The following is a 23,116-nucleotide window of genomic DNA, read 5'->3' as shown; positions in this document are numbered from 1 at the left end:
GACTATATGAGATACTGTTCTCGTGAAGAGACAATTTTGGATTTTTCTGTTTAAAGTTTAAATTAAAAGGAATTTTTCAGAACACAAGAGATCTTTGTTAATACAGGAAGGTGACACTACATAAACAGAAACAAATGGTTGTGAAAATTTCTTTTCAAATCCATGTTCTGCTTATAAGAGGAGCATGTTGAGCCATACAGAAAGAAAAATAAGAGGCAGGGTGGAATGGGAATTACATAAATAAACATATAGCTGCAAATTTCCTCTCTCATATTTTACACATCAAAATTGTCCAATAAATTTTGTGTGCATATTAGCATTTTTTGTCAGCCCAATAAGATAGGCAACAATTAGTCTGATTTTTCTCTATTATTTGACTAACACTCACTGTTTTTACTATTTGTTTCTTGGATATGTTATCTTCTTGTTAAAAAGATACCCTGAAAATAGTCAGAAAACCCAAACACACCAACCATTTATGACTAATGAGCAGCTGCTAGTGCTGCCTCTGTACACATGCAAATGGTTGTACACTACCTTGCCACAGCACCTGGCCTTGTCTATGATCTTCAGGGCAAACTCCTTTCCTGTGGATCTAAGCAAGAAAACACAAGCACCACTGATTAGAAAAATTGTGCCATTTTCTGTAAATACACCATCATAACAACATGGTGTGGCCCATAGAGGTTGCTGACAGAAAATTCACAGAGCAGACCTGGATTTGGTTTTTGTTTCCTCAGCAGCATTTGTGCCTGCTGTTTCCCTGACTACCACAACCCAGCTCCCTTGGTGTATTAATCCCAGGATCCAGCTGCAATTTCTTCTTTGTGACCTGGCACAGCACTGTCACTCCTTTAAGGCAACATGCAAAATTTGCCTTCAGCCTTCCGCTTAGCTTTGTTCAACTGGTAGGTTTTGAAGATAAAACCATGCACGTATAAGTATGAAGATTGATACCCTAGTGAAAAAATTCAGTAGGATTCAACAGAGCTAAAATGCCATAGTCCATTATGGACAGTCTAAAATCCTGTAGAATTTATTGGGTGCTGATTTTGAGCTGTTGTATTTCAATTTTTTTTTTTTTTAAAGTATTTTGTAGAATTCTGCAGCACTCATCCAAAGTCCCATGACATTTAGCAGGGTGGTTCATATACAAAGTAAAAAAGGATTACTGTTTTCAGCAAATACTCTCACAGAAAGGAGCTCTTGTTCATCTTTCATCCCTTTAAGCAATAAAAATCTCCATTTCTCTGGATGGGGGAAAATGAGTAGAAAAAAAAGCAACACAATTTAATTTTTTTTAAAGATGAAATTATTACTTATATTATTGATGAATTAAAAATCATGTGAAACTGCTGTAATACCACGTTGCTGCTGTTTTGTACTGTACCACTGCCTACAGACTCCAGTGTGCATCAGAACACCACTAGAAAACAGGAGGTAGATATAAAAGCAAAAGGCATATTTTCAAACTTCCAAGGGGATTTTCACTGCATTTGGCATTAGATACAACAGGTCAAAATCAGCACCTTACAGAAAAAGGAACTGAATTAACATCTAACATCCCAATTATGCATTATTGAAAAAGTGCAGGCGAGAATCCCTGCCCTGGAAGTGCAGCTGTATCTGCGAGGTTGTCATAGTTACAACCTGATCTGGTCTTTAGATAGAAGCCCTTGTCTAAATGGTATCTGTGAAATGCCACCCTCTGATGTTACAGACTTGATGCAAAATCTGCAGCCTGGAAATCACAATCCCAATTTGTACTTTACACCATTATATCAGAAAGCCTGGGAACAAATGATCAGCAACATCCACTTGGGGAACCTTCTGCACCCATGCTGTGAGCAGGAGGAGTTAACATTCACAAAGCCAATTCATCCAACAACTTCAAATCCCTCTTGCAAATGTCCTCTACTGCAGCACCCATGGAATAAAGGTGGATATAACCCACACAATTTGTGTGCTGACATCCCTGCACATCATACACCAGCATTGTCTGACAGGTTTCTGGAACTCTTCTCGAGCTGTCAGTGCCCATCTGTTGACTCATGTCTTTATATACACACACACAGGCAAAAAAGAGACCACCTTATTATTTTCTTGTTCTTTTTGTAGAACATCCCAGCTGGTAGCTGTGTAATAGGATCCTGGCTCCACAACACTATCAGAAATTAAGTATAATTATTAGGAATTAAAAGAGAAGGCTGGTATTTCTTCTTTCATTATTATTATTAGCAACAGTTGTTGCATACTTATTTCACATAAAATTAATTTAATAATGTTGCACTAAAGATTTGGTCACATACATAACTAGACATTGAAGTGGAATTGTGCCTTTTTGAAATATTTATAATTGACGGGTTGTTTTTCTAGTCCACTTTCCTCATTCTAAAAAGCACAAATGACGTTCAGTGACTTAGCAGCCCTTGTGCCATTTCCAGTGAGATTTAAGTGATTTCCAAAATGCACAGCTTATATTTCAGACAATAAATATGTTATCTTGTGCTTTAACTTGCTATCTTTCATTAAAGCCTCTGGATGAGGACAAGGGCAGTGGAAAACAAAGGATATGGTGCAGGGGGGGTCTGGGATCACCTGGTTGGGATGTGAGCACTGATGAGTTACTCTGTGGGTAATGATGAAAAATTACTGGATCAGTAGCCCTTGCTCTTGTGGGAGATTTCAATTTTCCCAAACATTAAGTGGCAGAGAACCAACTTGGCTGAGCATGGATATGTTTGTGGTGCTCAAGAGGATCTTTGGAAGCGAGGTGGGTCTTTGCAGCAAGATTACAGAGCTGTGGTTGGTGCATGCAGGGAGGGGACAGGAAAGGCCAAAAGCCCATTAGGGCTGAAGCTGGCCAGTGTTGAGTCAGACAAGTCTTTCTTAAGTGTGTCAATAGCAAAGGGAGCTCAAAAGAAAATACTGGAACTTGCTGAAGACTGTCACTGGACTAACATACAGTAAGATAAAGCAAAGGCATGGGATGCTTTTTTTGTTTGCCTCAGTCCTTAGTGCCACTGATAGAAGTTGGGCTGCCCAGTCTCCTAAGCCAGAGGACCACAAGGGTGGGAGCAGTGACTTTCCATTTGCTGACACTGAATTTTCAAGAGCATGATGGAAGACCCAGGGAACTACAGACCTGTTAGTCTAACCTCAGTTCTGGAATGAGATGTTTCCATTCTGAATTATTTTTCTTTCAATTTAACTAAAGCCAGCAGGTGAGGATCAAATAATAGAATGTTTCTCTAACATTTATGTTTTTCACAGTCATTTGCTGAGTTTTCCCAGTATATATGTACAAATTGGAGATTCCTCATAATATTTAAGAAACTGAGATAACTCTCAGGTTGATGAAAATAGCAGAATGTGGTTCTAAAAAAAATTCACTGAGAAAGTGACAGTCAGATGAAACATTTGCCACTATTTGGTCCAACAGCAGGGGCTGGACAAGCCAAGGCACTTCCTGTTCTCAATACTGGTAACACCAATACGCAGGGAATCAGGCACAAGGACATTTCAGGCATATTGGAGGGCTCACTTGAACTGTCTGGCTCCTCCACACCACCAAACACAAGCAGCAAGCCCAAGGGAGCCACCAGCACAGGCTGATAGCCAACAACTGCTTGTCTTTAAAAGTACTGTACCCACAGAATGCTGAAAGCTGTGAAAAATCACATCAGCAGCAGGTAGTGGGGGCACCACAGCAGCAGAATTGGTGAGGCAGAAGGAGGGGGGAGGTCTCTCAAACTCTGTTTAGATGCCACATAGAATTTCCTGTCATCCACAGCCATCTGTAGTGTGTGAGACTTCTTGAAGAGCTGTGGGGTTTCCTGAGGAGGCACCTTGAGAAGGGTGATGCCTCCTTTAGTTTGTGGGATAAAAAGCCATGGTTCTCTGCTGTTCTTGTATCCCTTAGCTAGAAGAAAACACAGAAAGCTCTGCCTGTTTTGCTATGCCTGTTTTTTCCTGAAGTATGTGCATGTTTTTGCAAGTGCTCTTCGCTTTCATCTCATTACATTTGTCTAGGAAATTTATGTTAATGCACAGGGCTTTATCCAGTACAATGAAGAGCAGGACTGAACAGTTTCCTCTCTCACCGTTCCACACACTCCTTTACAACAGCGAAATTGCCATCACCAATCACCTTCCCCACTTTATACTTCTCAAGAATGGTAGATGACCCTGAGAACTTGTTTCCATTCAAGCCTGTAAAAAAAGTAAAGAAGTCAATAATAAAAGCTGAAGAGAAGTGTCAGCAGGATGCAATATATCCCCAATGGGCTCCACAGATAAGAAACAGTCACAAATGCAAAACAAAACTTAAAAGTAAGCTGTTTTCTCCACTGCAATTCCCTTGGTTTTATCTCAAGTGTAAAGAAGAACAAGATGAACCCAAAGATATTTGACCTTTGAACACAAAAATAAGCCTCTTGCTACATTTTTGTACTGGCATATTCTAAAAGTAATGAATGCAGTTAGAAGTTCTTAATCTAAAATTTTCTGACTTCAAATTACGTTTTTGACTTATATTTTTGCAAACTCAAAGCAAAAATGCAAATAAGATTCAGCTACAATGCATATGAAAGACCCAAAAATTTCATCTGCTGAATTCCTTCAAGTTTTTATAGGTGCTCCTAAAACATCCAAAATGCAAGTAATTTTGATAGATGCTTATTTCAGTGTTTTTAAGATAAAAAACATTTCTCCAACATGAAATTTAAAAATATTTTAAAATAACTGACTTTGCTGTAAAGAGATCAGGAATGAAAGGTTTAATTTAGCTATGGTGTAGTTGATTGGCCAGTGGTTCTACCTGAAGCATAAAGAGCTCTTTTGAGGAGGGTTCCTCTTTCAAAACAGTCACAAAAACATTTCTAGTGATAATGCAGGTCATTTTCAAATCAGTCAAATTCCTGACAGTGACTATTGAAGAGCAAGCTCCAATAATATGCTACCAATGGACAAAGAAAATTAACAAAATTTATTTCCTAACTTCACTGCCTTGATGTATGAATTGGCTATAATTTTTTCCAAGGTGAATCAACAACATCCACTTGTTTATTACATCTCCAAACAAAAAAATATTTGGAGCCACCAGAAACCATTCAATAGTGCTAATGCAAGTGTCATCCACAGCAAAATTCTGGCAAGTTATTGGTGTCCTACCTTCAGGACTCTGGCAACGGAGTGATTCAGGTACACCATTCACATTGGAAGAAGATCCACCATGTGGGGAGATCTGTGGAAATGCACAAGAACTTCCAATTTCTGATGGTAATCACAAGAGAGAGCCATACAAAGAACCAGCAAAGAGAAACCCTACTAAAATCACTTACAGTCAGTTTACTTTTCTACTCCCATCTTATTTTCATTCTTGCTTTCTCAAAGTTCATCATCACTGTCACTTGTACCACTTTAAGATTCAGCCACAATATTTCTATTTAGATAAGCAGTTGAACAGATTTCAGTAAACAGCAGAGAAAATTCCTTTCAGCTACATCTACGATTTTGGCCTAGGTGGCCAGGTACATCTATGATAATCAGATTTATTTAGCCATCTATTGGGCTCTGTTTTAGGTTATTACAGATGTGAAGATTTTTGTGAAGATTTTGCCACCTACAAACATTTCAAGTTAGATGTCAGATATGTATCCCGACATAGATCCAGTTTTAGTAACTGTGACACTGTAAATAAACAAATATCTAAATTTTCAAGCAGCTGAAGAAAACTGATTTTCCTGCACTAACAGCTTAATTAGTATTGGATCTGAATCTTCATGATTCTACGTCAAGTCATCCTGTCATACTGCCCAGGATGTAAATGATGCTAAGTTTTTATTTTGAACAGGGGTGGAGGCATAGGAATGAATGCCATAAATAGTAAAATATACTGGATGTGTTCTGTGCACCATTTTTATAAGCTCTCCTATTACAGTTATGTATAGGGATGTTGCATGAAATGAAAAAACAAAGTTTAGATCATTCCCCCTCCTCTATGTAATGCTGTTCTGTGAAGTTCCAGATCTTGTTTTCTTCATGGGCCATTATGGTGGTTTTCAGCACTCACCACAGGAAGGATTAAAATGTTTCTCTGCCTTAAGCTCAGTGTCTGTTGAAATGGCTTTTGGAGACACCGGGAATGCAAATGCAGCATTTTGCCTTTTAGCTGACATTGTCTGGTTACACTGCTGAATATTTTAAATCATTAACACTATTGTCAGGGAAAGAACTGAACTGACAGATAGGGATATTGTCTAAAGGTTCATGAAATGCTAATGAATGCTTAAGTTTCTAGTGGCAGCTGAGCTGCCAAATCAGCTCAAGGTACAGTAACTAGAAGCTGTACAACTTAATTTTGCAGACCCCCTGAAACAACGTTTACCAGCATTTGGGACAGAAGTAGCATCAAGCAGCAAGCAGGCAGCTACTACTCTGCTTCTTACTAATGACTTAAACCCAGGCTATGTTAAGGCTGCTGTCTTTCTGAGTTATCTGTCTATTTAACAAGGATTAGGAACAAGGACATTTGGGTTAAATAATGTTTGTACAAAATCACGAGTCAGTCTCTTAACCAGTCAGCCACATTTTCTTCAAGCATGAAGCAGAGATAGCAGAACAGACCATGGCCAAGTATTAGTCATCATCCTAAAATACTAGTAATCTATTTTGGGTTTTCAGTGAGTGACAATACATGGGAACATCTAGTCCACATTTCCAACTTCCTTCAGTCTTGTAATCAGGGCAGAGCATGACTGGGCACATTTCTTCTTACCACAAGAAGGAAGCAAATATTAACAGGAAAGAAAAGCTAAAATGAATACAAAAATAAAATAAAAACAATGCTGCCATTATGGCTGAGGTGTTAGATCAGAATCTGAAATGGCAGGTTTAACCCTAGCTCTGCCCCAACTCCACAGCTGATGGGATTTTATTTTTTAAGGATCCACAGATACAAACTCATATTTTCTGGCAGTAGAATGGCACCTTGGTTGGCAAACCTCTGCACTCAGGATTAAGAGTGTCCATGACACAAATGTTTGTGGAAACATTTGGGGATTATTTTCATATTTAAATAAATACCTAACTCCTTGGCAGCTACATGGGATGGTGGTGAGTCTAACTGCGGCGTATGAGTATTTTAGTGGAACCGTGGATTAAATTTGCAGAAGTATTCCCTGAAATCTGGGGACACTTTGGTTATGCCATTGTAATTCATCCTGAACAATTGTAGTAAGAAGGGACCAAAAGGTATTCTGAACATAAATAAAATGCTATTTATATAATCCGTGTTTCATAGAGATATTGTATTTATTATTATAATGCTTAATAGTAATATAATGTGTAAGACAGTATTTTTAAAGTGATTCTTAAACATAAATTGTAAATTCACAAAATGCATCACTTAAAGAATCCCTCTATGAACTGCTGTGGCCCCTGTGTCACTACTCACACATGTAAATAATCTTTACATAAAGCTACACACAAAGCACATGTGTACAGCACTGAAGAGATAAAAAACTTTGATGAACTTAGGCACTAATCCTTCAAATCACTTAAGCACATGTTTAACTTTAAGTAAATTAACATCCTCACTGAAGTAAAAGAGACTACTCAATTGCTGAAAGTTAAATAAGTACTTAAGTTATTTGTTGGATCAGGTTCTAATGCCCTTTCACTTTGGTCATGTGGTCCATCAATTGCAAAAGTGATGCCCAAACAAATTCAAACACAAAGCTATTTAGCATAATTCTGAGTCTATGAAAGGCTTCAACTGCAAAGCCTCTTTATTTGGATGATTTTATTTTCTTTTTAAAAAGATTGCAAGACTTGGTGGTCCTTAATTTCAAGAGGAGACAATAAAGTAATCCAAGTAAGCATAAGGAAGTTATGACACCACTTTCCAAAGTTACACCAGTTTCCAAATTTAATTTAGCCTCTGGATGATTTTTATTCTGCACAATGTGTGCAGAATAACAGATATACTGGAAGAGCTAAGAGTCAAATCACCTGTAACAGCTTTGCATGGAAATGTACACTTAGAACCAAAGCCAATTTTTAAACATTTCCACTGCCTACAGAACAGCAAAAGGACTTCTCTTGGTCAGCAAATGCACCCATTACCATTATTATTAAACCATGCACCAGATTTTATCTCCATTGGAATTCAAAAGTAAAATAAGAAACTCTGTACATTTGATCAAAAGAGAACACTGCACAGAATATTCATTTATTTCATGCCCAGACTTGTTAACTTTTATATCTAAATTTTCACCTTGAAACAAAGCCGCTGCTAAGTGAAATGTTGAGATACAGAGTAATTCTGGGCTGTTAAAAATAAACAGCCTGAATAAGACTACACAGAGTATTGGATACATAGCATCCACATTTGTCATGTACTGGAATAATGGCTTTTATCTGTGTTTTTGGGGAAATTCCATCATGTTTACTATTATTAAGACATAGCTTTAATTCCTGACTTCAATATAATCTCAGAGTCCACTATTTAAAACACTTCTGCAAGCCTGGGATGCTGGACTTACTGTATATACTGAACAATTAATAGCACAAGGGCACTCTGCTTGGAAGAGCTAGAAAAGACAGAAAGACAGACTTTCCCTTTAAAGATATACTGTTCACAAGGAGACTCCTGTGAGGAATTTTCTGTGCCTGAACTTACCACTCCTAACAAAAGAGTTGTGAAGCAGAAGGAATCCTTGGGGACTGAAGAGGCTTCTCTTTAAAAGAATAGTGGCATTTAGAGAATATGATATAAGATTCAGTGTCTGAGACTGAGAAGAAATTGCTGCTGCAGTCAGTATTTTTGCAAGTTGGCTGCCTTGATGACTGGCACTATCACTTATGCTCTACATTGATTGTCAAACTACAAAAAGCTCAGCAAGGTTCTAATCTATAGCAAAATATTTTACTTTGCTCTGGCTTTTCAAATAAAACAGTTTTTAAAGTGCAGTTCAAGTGCAGCTGCTCTCATGCTCTGCTCATTACAGGAAACAGAAACATCAGCTCTGTTTTTTTTTTTCCTTTTTTTATGCTGCCTCAAGCTTATACAAAACCATTATTCAGTCCTGCTGTTTCGCCCCTGACAAAAACAAATATATATGATTTGTGCACAATAAAAAACTCAAAATGTTGAACTCCCAAAGACAAAAAGATCTAAAATACACCTTATTCTGTCACTGACAGGTATTTAGATCTAAATTTTCATTCAGCTGTAGTCATGGCACCTTCTTTATACAAGTGCAGGAAGCCATACTGTTTGTCTGTGCAGCAATGCAGTCTTAGCAACAAGAAACTATTAAACAAAATGGAAAAGCAATAATATCCAAATAATTAAATTGTTTCCCCCTTTTCTCTCATCAGCGTAACCAGAAAAAACCCAATTTCACAAAAGGGTGTATGAATTTCTTAAAAGAATTTGATTTTGTGTAAAACTGTACCCCCCTGTTACTGGTTTTATGCTTCCCCAAAACAGTCCTTTCTACTACAACATAATTGAGAAACAAGTGTGACTGAACATCACACTTGATCCTTTTGGAATTCCCCTTGGATTCACCAGATAACTCCCTATCTTTAGTCTCAGGAGCCCAGCTGGGACACTCCTGCTAAACAGTTGCATCCTAAAGGATAAAAAAAGATGTACTCACTACCTCAGTAACGCATCAGACCTGAGGTGCTTAATTCGGTTTTGCTATTTTCTTTGGTCATATGGGGGTGAATAATTTGACACAAAAACCCATTAGTGCACAGCACCAGTTAAATTCCAAATTGAAAAAGTACAGGAGCCTACTTGAGTGAAAGTGAATGGGAAAGGGGACATGTCCAGTTTGGTGAGAATTGCTTGCTGCTATCAGAATTATCTCTGCCTTAATGGAGCTTTAATCAGTTAAAAGCAGACAGAGCAGCAGTGAAAAAGCCAAGGCAAATTGTCTCATTTCTAAACTTAAATTAAAACTATCAAATTCCTTTGTCAGAATCATCACAAGTAGTCTGGCAAAAACTAGTGCCAATACTCCTTGCAAAACAAGACTTGATAACAATTAGCATGTCAAAACCCAAATCTGAGCACTATTCAAATCACGTCCTTTAGCCAGTCTCTTAACACAGAAAACATTTTTCCACAGAATTATGCAGCCTCTTCACAAATGCTGTGTTCACCAATAGGAGCTATTACTTGATCAGAATAATCAGTGCAAATCATCCAGTCTGCTTCCAGAAAGGCTGCAATTGATGATTCCATAAGAAAATTCCCCTTGAAAGGACAGCTGCACCAATGCAGCAATGAGATGCTCCGCTATAATCCAGAATGTTCCTTTTATTTCACTGAGCCAAAGGCACAGAGCAGCCTCCAAGAACTACAAATGGAGCCAATTCTGAAGTGGGAGAGGAAGAGAAATCTCTTGGTGCAATACAGAAAAATCTGCCAGACATCAGGCTGCTCCCAAAGGAAGCCCTCAAACACTCTCTGGCAGGAGACTGGATTGAGGGGTGAAATTGGTGCCAGGGAGAAATAAGTCTGCTTTAGCTGAAACTTGGGCAATGCCACAGACTATAAGACAATGCTACATTTCTGTAGGCTGAAGGGATACAAATTGCTTGGAGGATTTCTGCAGTCCACAAAGCAATGGAAAATTTGGAGGACAAAGTAGCATATTTGAGCCAGCATCACATTCTGCCTTTCCTAAGCAGAGTGTTCAACCCAGACAAAACACAAAAATCGTACTTCAGATCTATTCTCCATATTAACAAAAATCATACTTGCAAGTCTACCCTCCAAAATTATAACTTTTTATTTTTTCCTTCAGCACCAGTGTTATACAGTCAATGAATAATGAAATTCAGGGGGTTTAATGGCTCTTGCACTTACCTTGAGTCCACGAAAGCTACCTGGGCTTGTTGGTGAAGAACTGGATGACTTTGTAGATTTTGGGGTGGATAACTGACTGCTTGGGGTTCCATTAACTGGCCAAAGCAATGAAAGTGAACAAATGAAAGAAAAGATGAATAAAAATCAGAAGTTATCACTGAAGTTTGCCAACATAGACCAAAACAGAGTCCTCAGTATTTAGGAATAACATGTATATTTGCATGTCAAAAAATTGCACCATGAAAATTCGTGTGGCTGGATATGGAATCAAGGAGACAAGCAAATATTGCATTGTCATTCCAGAGATTAAAAAGGCCCTTTCTGTCCTTTGCCAGGGCAAGAGTTTTGGGCACAGAAACAAAGGAAAAAAAAAAAAAAAAGCCACAGCTTTTAAAAATTGCACAATAAATTGTGATATCACACAATAACATTTATAGAATGAAAATGTTTCTGAGGATATTTGACCCTCCTCCTCTTCAGTTTGGATCAAGGCCTTACTTTCTAAGTGGAATGTTTGACAGAACAGGAGTTCTAACAAGAATTAACTGTTTACATGACCGAAAACTTTAGCAGTAGCTCAGAAATGTTGATTTAGGGGGAAAAACATGACCACTGTAAGGCATCCTTGTCTGAGTCACTACCATCCTCTTTAAGCATTGGCAGAAGCACTAAGTTTTTCCAGTAAAACTGACTGGTCAACATAACGTTCTTCCCTCCCAAAACTGTCCAAGAGGAGCCCAGATTACACTGACAGTACTGCAGCTCTTTGCTAATATCTCAGCTATTCTTGGTGGTGTTCTGAGCCAGGAGTGTGACCAGATGACAGCCAGAGGTGCCTTCCAACTTTTGTGCATCTACAGAGCACACAGCTCGTTCTGACGAGGATCCTGCTGGAAAGAGCTGGAAAGAGCCTTCAGAGAGCCACTGCACATGAGCTGCTACAACAGGGAAAGCTGGCACTGGGCCCCTCTGCATGGAAAGGCTTTGCACCTACAGGGAGTCTGTCAACTGCTTGTGCTGCCTCTGGCTGGGGTGCAATTAATTTTCTTCGCAGCAGATAGCACAGGGCTGTGTTTTGGATTTGTGTTGGGAAGTGCTGCTAATACAGGGATGTTCCTGTGGCTGCTGCACTGCAGCGAGGTCTTTTCAGCTCCTCGTGAGATGAGAGGACACACAGTGGAACAGCTGACCCCAGCTGATCCAAGGAATATTGCAGACCATACAGTGTCCTGCTCACTAAAATGAGAGGGAATGCTGGGCAGAGGGGACAGGATGGCATCAGTCAGCTGCTCATTCAAATCTCCTGTCATTCTTGGGATTTATTTCTCTCTCTTTGTGATTTTCATTGCAGCATTGTTGTTGCTATTACTATTGTTACTTCAGTTATTAAACCACTCATATCTCAACCCATGAATTTTCTCACTTTCACCCTTCCAATTCACTTCCTTCATCTTGCTGCAGCAGAGAAGTCAGGAAGTGCCTGTAGTTGCTGGCTGAGGTTGAACCATGACACTATTTCAGACAGCAGATTTTTTTTTTTTCTTCCCTCACTCAATAACCCAGCAATCTGTATTGGCACAAATCTGTCTGCTGCCATTGATTTGCTGGTTATTCCCTATGTATGCCAAACTTACCTTTTTTAATCTATTTTCTAAGCATAAATTATTTTGTGGTTGCTTTCCACATGTATATCAGTGAATACACAGAAAAGAAAAACCCAAATTTTCTGTCATTCTGAAGTAGTACATGTTAGGCTACATGTTTGGCACACTGGAATGTTTAAAACTTAAAAATCCATTAATAACTTCTAAATTGTTTACTCTGAATATGACCCAAAGGCTCAATTTATTTGCTAATCAATTTGTATGTTACTTGCTTCACAAATGCTTTGACTTGGAACTGAAGGTTCAGCAATTCAGCAAAATTCAGATTTTGTAGAATTCAGACTGAAGTAATACAAGAAAAATAAGAAAACTAAGAAATTGCACATAAAATTGAAACATATGAGATGGTTTTGCACTGCTTTTTTCATTAATTCTCATACCATTTTGCTGGCTGAAATGTCTTTTTGCTGGCTGAAATTTTCTATTTTAATATGCTTTATAATAAACATGCAAATGTATTGCTCCTTAGAACGCTCTCTACTTGTAGTGAAATTACACCTTTAAAATTTAACTTTGACACCATTAGAGGATATCCAACAACTGAAAAGCATTATTTCACTGAAATTATCTACCTCAACAACAAAAAAAAAAAAACAAAAAAAAACCCAAAAAACACCAAACAAACAAACAAACAAAAAAAAACAAACAAAGAAAAACACCAAAAAAAACCAAACCCAACAACCATTACATCTGTGTTTCATCCAGTGCAAAATGTTTTTCAAACTTGAACACATTCACAAATACAGCACCAAAAATACAGGTAAAAGGAGAGGGAGGAGACACACTAGTGACATATTGCCATAATAGTAATGGCTCACCTGGGGATTTTGCTGAAGAATGAGCACTGGAGTGGCCACCCCTCTTTACTGTACTCATATATTTGACACAAAGGAAAAAGACATTAAGGAAAGAAGTTATTAAACAGCTCTGAACATGCACGGAAGGAAGAAAGGTAAATAAAAGATAAAAAAAAAGCCAACTAAATAGAAGGATAAATACCACACCCTTTGCATACATTTTTCAAATTTACCAAACCAAAGAGGGCCTAAGCAAAAATAAGTACAGGAATGACAGCACTGATATCTAAATACTTTGCATAAAATTCACTGCTGATAGATATTCTACATCATCTCACTGGAGGTAAAAGAATTGAATGAAATGTAGATCAGTTCCAAATTTGCCCTTCATGATACATTTTTCTGCAATCCTTCTTTGAAGCTTTCCAGTTAAACATTCAACCTTTATAAACAGATTATTAATATTCCACTTTGAAAAAACCCAAAGATAAAATGACTTTAACCAGCACCAATTAAGCAAAACAAATGTGGAGATGAGAATGTGGAACATGTCACAGTTTTGAATACACACACATTCAGAAAAGAGCATATATTATATTTACATATGAAAGATGATATCATATATTTACATATCATATATTTACATATTCAATAGATTGATTTCAGGGGAAAAGGAAGTATTTAGAAATTAAATACGGTGGTTAATTTTTTTTTTTTTAAAAACAAGTTTCTCCCTTTATTTACATAAAATGGTTGGAACATATGGTGTTCAGCCAAACTAGTAGCAAAATCACCACAGGATGTGAACACTTCTCTTTGAAATGACGAGAAGCATAGGAAGAAAAATTATCTTTTAATCATCAATCACAGTATAGTACAGCTCCTAAAATTACTTAAACCAGCAAAGGCCTGTATATCTGATAGTATTTGGCTAATATAGGGGAAACTTTTCTAATTCAAAATTTACAGGTATACTCTAGTTCAATAACATGAATTTAACCACATATATAACCCTGCAGTTAATAGTTTTCAGGAAAATCAAGTGCCATGCTGAAAACATATCCCAAGTGCACAATTAGCAGAAGTTACTCCAATGTTCATAAATTGAAACTACATGTGCCTGGAATTATAAAACAGGAACCATGTTTCTTCCTAGGATTTAAAATTTAAAAATTGCAAATTTATTTTAGATTAGTATTAAATCTCTGAGACAAAATGAAAAAAGGGGTTTTTACCCCTCTGGAAACACTTGTATTATAGACAGAGCCAACAGGTTTCTTCACCCCTTTAGAAAAAAAAATTAATTTTTGTGTATTTGACATGCTCAGCTCTTTCCTAGCAGCAGTACCTGAGGCAGGGGATTTGCTCCGACGTGAAGGTCCTGGACTTTTGGATGCAGCGTGCCTCATGGCAGAGGAGCGGGAGTAAGACTTCATAACCCGACATTCTACAAAGCAAGCAAACTCTGTCAGGGGTCTTGACAACTGTTCAGTGCTCCCTCCACACAGCACTGTGGCACTTTGTCATCCAGGAAATGACCAGCACTTTCTAAACATCTTTGCCCAGCTGAGTCAAACACAGCTGTGAGACCATCTCCCAGCTCTCACCTACTCACCATAAAAACCCATTTGAGCTACACAGTACTGTATGTGACATTCTGCAGATAATATTTCTTCATGTCTTGAGGCTGGATTGCTACTACAATTCAAGTTTGTACATATGCTGATGCCAAGGTTCCTGCTGTAATGGCACTTCCATACTGGGCAGCTGTGCTTCCCTTCTTTTTCAATAAACTGATGCTGTGACCAATTTTTGAACAGGTGAAAAATGCCAATTGTTTCCAGAAGGCTGAAACAACAGACTACTGTCATTTACCATCAGCTCATATCATTAAATAACAACCTCAGTGGGAAAGGAATCAATGAGTACACATGCATTGCCATTTTGGTAACATTTTATTCCTATGGTTAGCATCGATAGCAAATGGGATCATAAATTTCTCTCCTCATTTTGTCCCTGATGAACAATGTCATCACTAGGATGCCATGTCATCATAAAAAAAAATAAGTTGAGATGCATGCCCTGCTAGTCATGTATATAACATGCTTTTATCCATAAAGACCCCCAGTGCTACTAGAGGAAGCAGGGAGCACCAAAGCTGAAGAGATAAAGGAAAGAAAGAGAAAAAGGCAAGGAAATGAGTTCAACTAGTCTGTGGCTTGTGTAATGGGAAAAGCAAATTTACAGCCTTAAAACCTGCTAGGGAAATTGGGATTATGCCCAGACTGGGATTTTCATTGTGAGTCAATACAACCATGCTCTTCCATTCCTTCATAAGAATAAAGTAATTTTTTAGCTGTTAACTATGTCAAAAAATACCCTTTTGGTCACCTCCACACTAATTGACTCAACATAATCAAGCAGTTCTGGAAAAGCAGCACCCTAGCAAGAACAGCAGAAGGGGAGGTAGCTGAATCCTCCATCCATCCAAATGTACAGACCAGTGGGTAGATATACATCTATACTTCCCACTGCAACTGAGCATTTTGTAATGAAATAATGATGTCAATAAAAATTACAGGAACAGAAGGTGCTGTTGTTTTTATTTGAAAAAAACCTAAAATCCTTCATTCACAACCTGAAGCTCCTGTGGAATAATCTGATTACTCTTGCCAGGGCAAGTTTTCTTTACAAGAAATTAATTTTTTTTATAAAAGACAATCAGGGTGTTTCTACAGCTTGAACAATAAAGACAGAAAAAAAAACATGTTTTAGTAGGACCTGTAATGATAGAACAAGAAGAATGGTTTTAAAGTAAAAAACCTGTAGATTCAGGCTAAATATAAGGAAGCCATTTTTTATTGGGCAAGAGGTGAAACACTTACAGAATAGGGTACCCAGAGAGGTGATAGATGTCTCACCCCAGGAAACATTCAAGGTCAGGTTCAATGGAGCTCTGAACAACCTGCACTTTTTTTGGAAGGTTTCCCTGGTATTGCCAGGGATTGGACTAAATAGACCCTTTAAAGGTACTTTCCAGCTCAACCCATTCTATAGTTCCTTGAACATGGAGGAAAAAGCCCCAACATCTTTATGATCTGATATTTCAAGACAAGTCCAAAATTCTCTGGTAGAAGACTGCCTTTTCCTTGAATTTACAAAGTTTTTCTTTACAGAAAAACAACTTTCATAAACAAATTCAATTCATGAACTGCCCAAGGCAGACAAGAGGGCACAAGGTCCCAGTTTGTCTCACCTCCTTCCCTACCCAACATCCCCCATAACCTCAAAATAAATACAAGGCCAACACTTGGTCTATTAGCAGATAAGACTGGAGTGTGTAAATTTTCTGGCAGGGTAATTCAAGACTGAAATGAGCATGGCTACATACAAGATTTTTCAAAAATGTAATGTAGAAGGCAATATGGAAATTATCTTACAGATGCCAAAAGTGAACATCGTTAACAGGTTTTAGATTCATTCGATCCATGACTGAAAGTTTTATAATTCAATTCTGCTTTCCATGTAACTTTAGGGACAGTGTCTATTCTGCAGGAATTTGGATCAAGTTTGTTGGTGCATTTTAACAGGTTTACAGAATCCAGATGATGGCTTGAAAAAACTTTTTTATCCATAGGAAAACATCCTCCCATGTATATCTTCCTGAATCACACCATTCTTGAGGGTTGAACAGGGGAATGGGATGGAGAATTTTCTATTTGAGTGGGTTCAGGATGTGCAGTCTTACCACTGTGATCCAACACGAAGTCATCCTGAGCATAGCGGTACTTCTCCGGCCCGCACGCAATGAAGACATCGTCATCTCCAAAGAAGTCCTGCAAGCACGTTACCTGCACAGCAAAATAAACACATGCACTACTTTCAAAACTAAATCTTGATTTAGACAGCAACAAATAACAAGTTTGTCTTTACCTTCTCACAGAGATATCATAATGTTCATTTGCAATAATACAAGCACTCCAGTTCCCCAGTACATCGGCTCTCTAGCAGTGCAGTTAATATCGAGGCCAAGAATGTAAAATATGACTGTCTCTTACCTTCAAAAACTCTTACATTTAGAAACTATAAGCATTTTTGCTTATAGGTTCTAAATTAAGCATTACATTTATAAGCATTTTTGCTTATAGTTACATAAGCATGCTGATGACTTTTGCCTATAACTACACACACATTGCTTTGACAGGAACATCTGAAAACACTATTCAAATATCAAAGCTTCATGTATTAAGACTGCATTATTGCTTGTGGGAAGATCTGTTGAATTAAAGTGATTGCATCTGCAAATTGGTTTTTTTTTTATGTTCTGAGGCATTTAATTTACATGTTCTAATGTCCTACTAAAAAAAAAATCATTAAATAATTCCCCTTTTTATTAAAAGGTATTTCATATTCAAGAAAATAGAGAAATAGAGTCCCTGCCATGCTCTTTGCAGTTGTCTATTCTTAATTATCTGGGAAACAATGCTACTTGGATAATGATATTATCCAAGCACTGTTTGTCAAGAAGGATCAGAATACCAGAAAGAAAAGATGGTTTAGACATAATCTAAAAACACAAAACCAAATATCATGAAAAAATCTTGTCCTCAAATGTCAATAAAAATCACCTTGTGAAGGAACAAGTGTCTGCTTTCAAAACAATTAAAACCAAAAAGGCATAACAAGCAATTCCGCTCATTTTAATTCCCTTGTGAAGGAAACAAGTATTTGCAGGTAAGAAGCTATTTTTTTTAGATGCAAACAAATTAAAATTTTAATGTATAGTTGTTTCCTTTTTATTTAGCATTGCATGCCCATGTGAAATTTAGAAGTAAAAGTTCAAATCATTTGGTAAAGAAGGAAACCAAAGAAGGAATTAAAAAAACTGCTTTTAGAGAAATCAGGTTTTTCTTTCCCAGCTACCTGTTAGCACCATTTGCATATTTCACCCACTGTGATAACAGTAAACGCTGGCAGAAGTACAGGCAGGGGTCTCTGGTGCCTGCAATATTCCAGAGCCACTCGGAATGCCAGTGACTCCAGGCTCGCCGCAGGAACTCCGGCGCAGGGCATTCCCCACCAGCAGTGGGGTTGTCATGGCAGCTCCCCCAGGAGAGCAGCCAAAACCTCAGCAGCCCCACTCACAGCATCCAGCATTTGTGCCACTGTGTCACACAGCCAAAGGGTCACAGCCAGCACCAAAATCCTCTTATTGTCACCTTCCTGATGCAAGGACAGTTTGCTCTCATTGATGAGAGAGATTTTCAGCTCTGCCTGAAACTGCTGCTTTTAGTTAACCAAAGTAGCACCAAAAACTGGATTCAAAAGGCTGCACAAATTTTTGCTAACTTGGGATTTATTCCTCTCTGCTTAATAACCAAGAGGACTTCATCATCATTTCCACAGATTTCCAGAATCCGACAACCGAGTCAACAGGAAAAGCTGCAAGAAAGCTTCCAGAACACATCACACACATCCAGAGCACAGCAGCACTGGCAGGACCTGGGCACAGATGTTCTGTGAGGTGCAAGCTCACACTCTAAGTCCCTAAACCTGGGAGTCATTTCCACAAGCTCTGCCTGCCCACCACTCCTCCTGATGCCCTTGCAGTGCTGTTTCAAGCAGGTTGGAGTTAAATGCTGTGGTTTAGCAGTGCTTAAAATTAATCTTTCTGTTCTGATTGAAAGCCTCTCCTCACCTCACCCCTTAACCCATCCAGTCTAACTGAACTGAGAGTAAGGGAGGAAATAATGACAGGTTTTATGTCAGAGTCTAGGAAACACAAAGGGGTATAACTGCAAGCAGGAGCATCCCTTTGTTGTCTGCAGAGCAATTCTACAGAGTAAGGTTCGGATCTGTGCACAAAAGATGACAGGAGCACCCTTAAAAATGCTCCAGAAAATCTGCTGAAAATGGCTACTAGGAATGGGAACAAATAAACAAGTTTAAGAAATGCAGAATTCCCACATATCCTTCCTCACATATTCATATACACAGAGCTTCCCCAGGCAAAAAATACACAGGAGTAATCCTGAGTGCCAGTGATGGGATGAGCTGCTGAAGGTGGAGACACAGCACTTTTATCTTGGAGTTCAGGTTGAGGCCAGCCTCTACCTGCTCCCACACAGTGTGCCTCACCCGAGTGACTCTCACCTGTCAGTCACACACCAAGACAGATTACTGTAAAAAGTATTCACCTTACTGTAAAAAGTGTTACGTACAATATAACTGAAAGCCAGATAAACACAGCTATGAGAAAGTTTTACTCAGATGCTCGCTATATTCCAGCAGGGAATACTCAAAGTCCCCCTTCTCCCCACAAATAATCCAGACTGGCTACACCTAAAATACACAAGAATGAAAAAAGTATTGAACAAGTGTATGCAATGAAGAATAAAGACCTGCTAGAATTCACCAATCCCAAATCACCCCACATGAAGTGAGGAAAGCATTTTCAAAATTAAATTAATGGAAATGCATTTTTCTAAAAGTACAACCTAATAGGTATTTTTTTCTAGGCTTTTATTGTCATAAACTCAAGGGAGGATTTCTCAAGGTGCAAACCTGTGTTAAAATGAAGTCTTTATCTCCTACAGAGTTAAAATCAATGTATACACAGCAATTAATGATGAAAGCTTTTTACTCAGTGTTCAAGAAATTATTAAGTTGATATTGTTAACTTGTTTGCATGTGATTTCACATGCTGCAAATCCACCATGGTCTAAATCACAAATCACATAATTCCACTCCATAGAATATCTGAACTTAGGTCATAGGAGAGGGGGTTTTATTACTTTAATCAGCATGTAATCAGTTTAGAAATTTATAAACAAAAAATTCTGAAAACTCTTTTTTCTAAGTTTCATTAGCAGTAGAATCTATATACATGAATAGGATATCAGGTATTCCAGAAAGTTAGGGACAAAGATTTAGTTTTTCAAACTAGTGTATGATAACGATGCTTCTCTTTCCACTATCCATCCATAGTATTATCCACTCTTTATTTTGTCACACTTAGTGCTAAAAGCACTTTTCTGTTAACTTTGCATGTTTAAATTAACACGTTTATAATGTGGTTAAACCCTATTATTTCTGAATACATCACACTTTCCCAGACAAATATTGCCTGTGACGTGGTAACTCCACTGCTATCCCTTCCATTAAAACAAGAAATGACTCATTGGTGCTCCTCTGACAACTCAAGGCTGCTCAGGTTGTCTTGCTGCACTGCTTTTCTTCAAAATATGTCTCTACACACAGCAGAGTGGAGAACATGTGCATAAGCCTGGACTGGTTTCGTACTCAGTCCTTTCCTCAGAATCCTTTCCCTTGCTCTCTCTCTACAGCTTTCTGAGACCACATGCAAACCACTCAGGGTATCCCTGCTTCCTGATGGGCTCAAAAAAGACCCCAACTGAAGGAATGAAATCTTGAGACATTGGATGAAGCTTTTGACAAACACAAAGAGATCTCTTAGAGAGGTACATCTGACTAAATATGCACGGTTACAGGAGTGTCATGACTAACAACAGCTTGTAAGACAGTTACTGGTCAAAGCAATGCAAAATCACACAGCTAAAAGCACAAAAAATGTGGTTTAAATGCAGAAAAAAACCCCACAAACATGAGGTGTTGAAAAAGAAGGGAGTAAAACACATCTCTGAAAAGTCAAATTCCTGATCCACTGCTGTCTACTAGTGCAGTGCTTTCATGTCACAAACACCCATCATATTTACCTTCTAAAATAGGCTTATGTTTCTGACAAATATTTAAAACCAAAGAAGTTTGCTCTTTTCAAATAAATACTTCTTCAGTCAGATCAAGCGACTGAATTAGAACATACAAATTGTCATCCATATGGAAATCCCTTTCCACTTACCACACATGCCTTGAAATGTGATTTACATCAATCCTTACTGCCACAAAAAGAAGATACATTCCCCTCCAGAAGAAACATGAATGATGATCAACTGTTTATAAACAGAATTCATAATGTATTTATTGATTGCCCTTTATGAAGATACAATGGACAAAAAATGAACGTTTATCAAGAAAATATTTTACTTCCAATCTCCATAAGAAAAATACTTAGAGAGACTGGAGCCAAGAAGGTTTTATAAACACTTGAAAAATTCCTGGAAATTCAAATTCCCTGAAATCTGTAGCACTAAACAGAGTTCTGTGATTATATATCAACAGCCCCAGCCAGCAGCTTGCTGGGTAAACTGTCTTTATTCCAGCTCTACAAATGTGCTTAATTCTAAACATAGAAGGAAAGGCTATAAAGACAAATAGTTCATCTTAATTTAGTACATCTGATTCCATTTAAGTAATCAGCTACAGGACTGCACAGTTTAAGCCTGAAGAGCCACACCCTGTCAGGGGAAAGCTTCTCTGGACGACAAATTCTCAGCAGCAGCTGAAAATGGATCTAAAACATCAAAACTGTAAAAGATACAAGAAATATTTGTATTTGTTTTAACAATGGAAGAAATATCTGTATCTACAGGATATTGTGTAAATATTTTAAAAAGGAAGAACAGAACATATAAAGCAAAAGGAAAACTAGGAAAACAGGCATGCACAGCAACAGCTGGATTTGTGAATGCATTTTCAGTTCAGCAGCTGAGACAGGCATTTGAGGCTGAAATTACTCAAGGACTACAGTGGGGTTTTTTCTCCATGAAAAAAATGCTGAAAAAAAATGCGAATCATTTTTTAAACATCAGCATGACAAATCTAGATACAATCTCCCTACTACTGCCTTAAGTGTGAGGGATCTCCCCATTTCTTGTACGAAATACTGTTCCTCTGACTGGGACTGATTATAACTCTGCTGTTCTGGCAGTTCTGTCCTTTGCTCCTTGCATCAACTTTTTTCTGAGTAAGCAACAGTAAAATATTTGTCTATTTTACCAGTCAGGTCATATTTGCAATCACCATTTTTGTTTCCTCTTTTGAAATACTTTTAGCACTGCCACTTCCTCTTCACTGCCAAACAGACTTATTGTAATTCTTGCAGTGTTTTCTGAAGCTGCCAGCTTTACATTTCCAGGGTTAATGGTGCAAAATGCAGGGAAGGAAAGCATTCCTGCACAAACAAGTCAGTAGTCTGACTGCCATTTCAGCTCCATCACCAACAGGAGCAGGCTTAACTTTCAATATGAAGTTTCCTCTGGGCAGCCTCAGGACCTCAAAAAGGAAGGTGAAAAGGGCATTCCCACCCTTCCCAACTGAGTACTGTGACTTTCACACAGAATTTTTAAATTGGAAATTCTCTTTGGTTCTGCCCTTTCTCAGAATAACTTGACTGAGGGAAAGGGGGCATGTTTGGCCAATATTCTCAACTACTTACTAAGCCATCAATGACCTCCATAACTAACCAAGAGGCACACAAGAAGTTCAGTACTAAATTATGGCAGCTATTTGCCTGGTTATCCTGAGTCATGTTTTGTGACATGTTTTAAGTGAGGGTGGCTAGAATACACCCAGGAATAAGAAATACTGAGAAAAGTCAAACCAATGAGACCATAACATGCCCTTTCAAAAAAATACCGTAATTGCCAGTATTCTTTCTTAAATTAACAACCTCTTCACTTCACAGACATAAAAAAGTATCAAAGGCAAGTATGCTAAGCAATTTGGGAGCAGGCAAAAAAAGGAAACTGTTCAAGGGCCAGAAGCCCACACTGTTCACAAGAACAGCAACAAAACCCACTGCTGTATCAGATCTGTAGTAAACCCAGAAAATCGGGTCAGACTGATAA

The 23,116-nt window shown here is 38.1% G+C and overlaps 1 protein-coding gene across 4 annotated transcripts in view; it reads right to left on the bottom strand.

The window, feature by feature from the left end:
• Positions 1-23,116, bottom strand: part of DCLK2 (doublecortin like kinase 2) — a 79,516-nt gene that overhangs the window by 16,708 nt on the left and 39,692 nt on the right. For all 4 annotated transcript variants that reach the window (XR_002466417.2, XM_021541480.3, XM_021541481.2 and 1 more), the window contains exons 3-9: positions 17,098-17,200; positions 14,698-14,796; positions 13,371-13,418; positions 10,889-10,983; positions 5,173-5,245; positions 4,104-4,212; positions 538-595 (exon numbers count right to left, since the gene is read on the bottom strand). Coding sequence is in view for 3 of the 4 variants with exons in the window: in XM_021541480.3 (XP_021397155.1) it covers positions 538-595; positions 4,104-4,212; positions 5,173-5,245; positions 10,889-10,983; positions 13,371-13,418; positions 14,698-14,796; positions 17,098-17,200 (585 nt within the window). In the remaining variant the exon portion in view is untranslated. The remainder of the gene's footprint in view (positions 1-537; positions 596-4,103; positions 4,213-5,172; positions 5,246-10,888; positions 10,984-13,370; positions 13,419-14,697; positions 14,797-17,097; positions 17,201-23,116) is intronic.

This window comes from Lonchura striata, chromosome 4, assembly GCF_046129695.1.
Source record: "Lonchura striata isolate bLonStr1 chromosome 4, bLonStr1.mat, whole genome shotgun sequence".
NCBI lineage: Eukaryota > Metazoa > Chordata > Aves > Passeriformes > Estrildidae > Lonchura > Lonchura striata.
Note: the sequence above shows the minus strand (reverse complement) of the source record. Positions and strands in the feature narration are given on the sequence as shown.